The sequence below is a fragment of the Nerophis lumbriciformis genome, linkage group LG37, assembly GCF_033978685.3.
Source record: "Nerophis lumbriciformis linkage group LG37, RoL_Nlum_v2.1, whole genome shotgun sequence".
Lineage (NCBI taxonomy): Eukaryota > Metazoa > Chordata > Actinopteri > Syngnathiformes > Syngnathidae > Nerophis > Nerophis lumbriciformis.
Window position 1 is genome coordinate 24842237 of NC_084584.2, and position 6000 is coordinate 24848236.

Sequence of the window (6000 nt, forward strand, 5' to 3'; positions counted from 1 at the left end):
AGTCTTTGCAGATTTTCTGAGCCCTGGTAAGGCAGCGGCTTTTTGCGATCTCCTGGATAGGAGGAAGAGGAGTCCAGATGATCTTTTCCGCCGTCCTCACCACTCTCTGGAGAGACTTCCAGCCTGAGGCACTGCAGGCTACAGTCCAGATAGAGATGCTGTTGGTCAGCAGGCTCTCTATAGTGCCTCTGTAGAATGTGGTGAGAATGGGGGGAGGGAGCTGTGCTCTTTTCATCCGACGCAAAAAGTGCATGCGCTGCTGAGCTCATTTTACAAGAGCTCCGGTGTGTAGGGACCAGGTTATATTGCCAGTTATCTGCACCCCCAGGAACTTGGTGCTGCTTACCATCTCCACCGCTGTGCCGTTGATGAAGAGTGGAGCGTGGCTGGATTGGTGCTTCCTGAAGTCAACGATGATCTCCTTGGTCTTGTCGACATTCAGGACCAGGTTGTTGGTTCTGCACCAGTCAACCAGATGTTTCACCTCTTCCCTGTACAAGTAAATAGTGATTTGTAATTAAGTTTCTCTCATTGTCTTTTCTGACCAGACTGTTGGCATGTGTATAATTACAGCATGACGAAGTTCGCCAAACAGTAACCATGTAAACAATAAAGTTCACATTGACGCAAACAATCGTAGCTTACATTTTCGTTTTAAACACAGTTTTGGTAGCTTTTTTCGAGGAAGGCTCAACATTCAACAGAACACCGGTAATGCGGACCAAGCTCTGATTTTGATTAGGCAGGGAGCGGACCGCCACAATCTGGAGGTCTGGTATATTTCCAGATCACTCGCCACATGACTTCCTGAGGGTCACTGTGGAATGCCTTCTCCAAGTCCACTAAACACATGTATACTGGTTGGGCGGACGCCCATACACCCTGAAAAAGCCTGTCAAGAGTATAGAGCTGGTCCACAGTTCCATGACCAGGATGAAAACCACACTGCTTCTCTTGAATCTGACGTTCGACCATCCGGTGGAGCCACCTCTCCAGTACCCCTGAATAGACCTTACCAGAAAAGCAGAGCACACTTATGGGGATCCCCACTAACTTTGCTCTTAACACAAAACAAAAACTGATGCCATTGATCCCAAAATCTAACTAATCCTATTTGACTATGAAAATCCTTTGTCAAAAACTGCCTTAATGACTATCGCTGTGCACTCAACTTTTTGAGTGCAACATCCGGGTACTGACAGTGCATTGCATTTTGACATGTTTCTCAGTGTGAACACACTCATCCACTCAAAAGACTAAGTAATATGTGAGTATGCAAATTGAGATGCAGCTCTTGAAAAAAATTTCAACATGTTTGTGACCCAAAGCTGAGAGTCAAACGTTGAACATTCTTATTGTGAAGCAGCAGTGTTAACCATAAAGCAAGCTGAGGATGTCCTGGGCAGTGGTTTGGAACTTCATTGTTTTCGGCGACTTGGTGGGTTCCAAGTAATGATGTTGAAGTGGTCCTGACGATCTTCATCCCTCCCAGGCAGTCACATCTTGCAGAGAATGAATGGCTGTGAAATAGACGACGAGACCGGAGAAGTGACGGGCTTCAATCAGTACGGTTACGATGGCGAAGACTTCATTGCGTTAAACCTGCAGACTTTGACGTGGACTGCCCCAAAACCGCAGGCTTTCACCACCAAACTCCTTTGGGACACAGAGACGGCCCGACTTGAATACAACAAGAACTACTACATTTATAGGTGCCCCGAGTGGCTGAAGAAATACGTCCACTATGGGAAGAGTGTCCTACAGAGAAAAGGTGACATTGCAATGGCATGGTGCAGCGCACACACACATTGTATATGTTTTTTTTTATCATGTGATGCTGTTTGGTGTCTCAATCTGCAGAACTTCCCTTGGTGTCTCTCCTCCAGAAGACTCCCACATCGCCAGTCTGCTGCCATGCCACCGGTTTCTACCCCGACATGGCCATGCTGTTCTGGAGGAGAGACGGCGAAGAGGTCCACGAGCATGTAGAACATGGTGAGATCCTCCCCAACCACGACGGAACTTTCCAGATGAGCGTCATCATTAACATGTCGTCCATCCCGGACGCTGAGTGGGGGGAGTACGAGTGCGTGTTTACACTAGATGGCGTCAAGGACCAGTTGGTCATCAAACTGAACAAAACTGAGATCAAAACCAACTGGGGTGAGTCAAGTCAGACATGACCATTGCTGTAGTCAGTAGGACTTTAAAGAAGTTCCTTGTTACTGCAAACTATCTTGTTCATCCTTTCAACAGTAAGGCCCTTTAACTAAGCTTTCAGGCCATTGGAAGGTGCTCCATGTTTCAAAGTTCTGTCTTCCTTCCAGTTCCTCCCCCAAAGTTTCCCACTGGTCCCGTGGCTGGAGGTGTCGTGGTGCTGTTGCTCCTTCTGCCAGCCGCCATGACTGGACTTTACCTTTGGAGAAGAAAATATAGCGGTGAGCACTCGTGACCGTTTTTGACTGTCACAATAGACTTTATGACAATGGGGATAAGTCAAGTTCAAAGTCCTCTTGTTGTCTGAACAATAATCCTCATGATTATCCCTGTCTTTTTGTCTTCCAGGATTCCAGCTTTCTAACGGTAGGTACATTTTATTATGCACCTTATACTGTTATTGGCCACGGTGTTATTCAGTACACCTGCATCTAATCATACCCAATAGTCGAGGGATGTGTCTCCAATGGATTCTGTCAGTAATTTTCAATATGTACACTGTGTACTTAGTTCCTAAGTATGCCCATTTTGACAGTTTAGTGCCGTCCCAAATCCATTACTGTTGTGTACTTACCAGAATTAACGATTGCAATATTCCATCCATCCATCTATCCATTTACCGTCGCTTATTCGAGTCCGGGTCGCGGGGGCAACAGTCTAAGCAGAGTTGCCCCAACTTCCCTATCCCCGGACACTTCCTCTCATTCCACAGTGTGTCCTAGGCCTTCCTTTAGGCCTCCTCCCGGCTGAACATGCCCAAAACACCCCACCAGAGAGACGTCCAGGAGGCCATCTCAGCTGGCTCCTCTGGACGTGAAGGAGCAGTGGCTCTACTCCTAGTCTCTCCCGGATGACCGAGCTCCTCACCCTATTTTTGAGGGTGATCCCAGACATCTTGCGGAGACAACTCATTTCTGCCGCTTATACTTGTGACCCTGTCCTTTCGATCATTCGGAACAGTAGACTGACCACAACAGACCAGTACAGTGACCGCATCACTACCGACGCTGCACCAATCCATCTGTCAATGGCCCGTAGCAACGGACCCTGGACCCCGTACCCTTGGAGCAACCCCTAGCCACGACAGTCCCACAACATCCAAAGCCTTGAGGTATTCGGGATTCGGATTGCAATTGTTGTCCGCTTTTTTCTTCAGTTTGCTACCTTTCACTAGTATGGGTTGCTTCTTTAACTTAGACTTAGACTTAGACTTCCTTTTTATTGTCATTCAAATTTGAACTTTACAGCACAGATAAGAACGCAATTTTGTTTCATTAGCTCGTGGTAGTGCAGGATAAAAAAGCAATAAGGTGCATATATGAATAAATAAATAGGTTACTGTACAGATAAATATATTGCACTTTTTCATATGCATCCACCTTTATGGATGTATGTTATATTGTCTTTTTTATTCCAGCGAGTTAATCCATTTTGGGGGGAGTTGAGGGGATGATTATGATGCCTTCAAGAGTCTTACGGCCTGAGGGAAGAAGCTGTTACAGAACCTGGAGGTTCTGTTTCGGAGGCTGCGGATCCTCTTTCTAGAGTCCAGCAGTGAAAACAGTCCTTGGTGGGGGTGGGAGGAGTCTTTGCAGATTTTCTGAGCCCTGGTCAGGCAGCGGCTTTTTGCGATCTCCTGGATAGGAGGAAGAGGAGTCCTGATGATCTTTTCCGCCGTCCTCACCACTCTCTGGTGAGACATCCAGTCTGAGGCATTGCAGGCTCCCGTCCAGACAGAGATGCTGTTGGTCAGCAGGCTCTCTATATAACTTAGTCCCTTTTCTTACGCTATGTAGCCAATATGGCGACGAGTGAGGTGGTAAGGGCCCATTACGACACACTTACCATTTTGGTTGTCTTGAGTGCGACATGTACTGACAGTGCAAAGCATTTTCTTATTTCTTATTCTTCAATTGAGAGACAGTCATGGGTTGCGTTTCAAATCGCACACTTCCGATGTCAGCAAAAAAAAACAAGTATCGGCTGACATTGACTTGCACGTAACAACTCCGATAAAAGCTGTAATACAACTAGTCCTGCAGCGTGTTGACTTTTGCAAAGCTGGACAGCCAGTTAACATCCCAATGTCCTCCAATAAGCACACAAGGTGGGTATTTTCGTATATTTTCGTCAAGTTATTTATAAAAGGTAAACATGATAGGATATAGTCTACTTGGAGCGAGCAGCTACGCAACAGCTAAGCACATGACATCTAGGTATTTACAGTTCAACGCATTTGGCTGTACTCAGTGTGAACGCACTTATGCACTCAGAAGGAAAGTGTAAGTACAGAAGTGCTTGAATTGAGACACACGAATGGTTGGTAGTAGTTCCAAATGTCATCTCTCCTTGCAGTGGGTCTTGAACTCGCGCCCCCACTTGCGCCATTCCAAGCCTTCGCGGAATGAGTCGTGCACACCGGAGGGGTTCCCAACGAAGTCTGTGATGTCTGTGAAAGTACTGAAGGACCGGAATTCTTTGAGGCAGCGATCATGACAGTCATCCATGCTGATGATAACATGTCAGGACTGTACATTTCAGGGTTGTGATGAAGACGCACTCTGAATTTTTGTGTGAGTTTGTTTTGTTTTATTTATGTGTGCTAATGAGCATAATCGAGTTTCAGTGAATAACAAGTTTTATGTAAATTATGAAAAATCATTATATTGTAAAAATGGCGACTATTGAAGCTGGTAAATGTCCAGCTCAGCGCACTCACCATTTTGACCATTTTGAGTGCAGCATCTGGGTACTGACAGTGCACTGCATTTTACATTACACTAGTGCACTCCAAACCCCAAGTGTAAATGTGCAGTGGCTTTTATTTTGAAAATCCATTTGCACTTCTTTAAAAATCTGCTTTTTTTTTTGCTGTCTTGTACTTCAACCAATATTTTGGGGTTTATAGCTGATACATCCATATAGTCAGCTCATGTCAATGTCGACCCATCCATTTTCTACCGCTTTTATGATTGTGTTTTTATGAAGCCTTATGAACATATTAAAATATTTTGTATCAAAATGTAATTCTATCTCCTTCGCTGCTCTCATTGCATGGCCGTTACTGCTGAGCTGTTGCAACAAGCGACTTCCCGTCTTACAGTAGGAGTAGGCGATACTGTCATCTTTTTGGTATCAATCCGATACCGACACCTGATGTTTCATGATCCCCGATTGATTTTGTGGATTTGCCCATTGGCGTTGCTAGGCCTATTTCAGGGGGGCTCAAGCCCCCCTAAAATATTCTTAAGCCCCCCTAAATAATTTGGTGTTAAAAAATAAAAATAAAAATAATTTTTTTTTTTTTTTTTTTTTTTTTTACAAATACATGCCGACATATTCATTATAAAGTGGCCCGAATATGAGTTTAAATAAATAATAATATAAACTGTCATTATTCACTCAGTTTCCCCTCACTTCATATAGCGTAAGGTAGAGAGACCCTTTAGTGCGTCGGTATCCAATCCATTCCACTTGTTCATATAGAAAATGCCGACATCACTCAAAATCCAGTCCGCATTTTCTCTGCGACCTTGCTTGCGGTCCTTGGACTTGTTCATATAGAAAATGTCCACATCACTCAAAATCCAGTCCGCATTTTCTCTGCGACCTTGCTTGCGGTCCTGCAAGTGTACGAAGCACATTAGCACACAGCACTGCAGAACAAGAACGTGAACGGATGCAAACTGGACATAAGAAACTTTTTCAAGAAAGTAAGTATTCATCAGTGCTTGTAGTAAAATGTATTAGCTCCACTTTACACCAGGTCTGTGTTTGACAAAA

The 6000-nt window shown here is 44.8% G+C and overlaps 1 protein-coding gene across 4 annotated transcripts in view; it reads left to right on the forward strand.

Moving 5' to 3' along the window:
• LOC133577162 (major histocompatibility complex class I-related gene protein-like) overlaps positions 1–4715 on the forward strand; it is a 33032-nt gene extending 28317 nt beyond the window's left edge. For all 4 annotated transcript variants that reach the window (XM_061930774.2, XM_072912523.1, XM_061930775.2 and 1 more), the window contains 5 exons: positions 1493–1771; positions 1861–2163; positions 2328–2438; positions 2566–2583; positions 4573–4715. In XM_061930774.2, coding sequence (XP_061786758.1) covers positions 1493–1771; positions 1861–2163; positions 2328–2438; positions 2566–2583; positions 4573–4625 — 764 coding nt within the window. In that variant the 3' untranslated portion in view covers positions 4626–4715. The remainder of the gene's footprint in view (positions 1–1492; positions 1772–1860; positions 2164–2327; positions 2439–2565; positions 2584–4572) is intronic.
• Positions 4716–6000: the final 1285 nt, after the last annotated feature.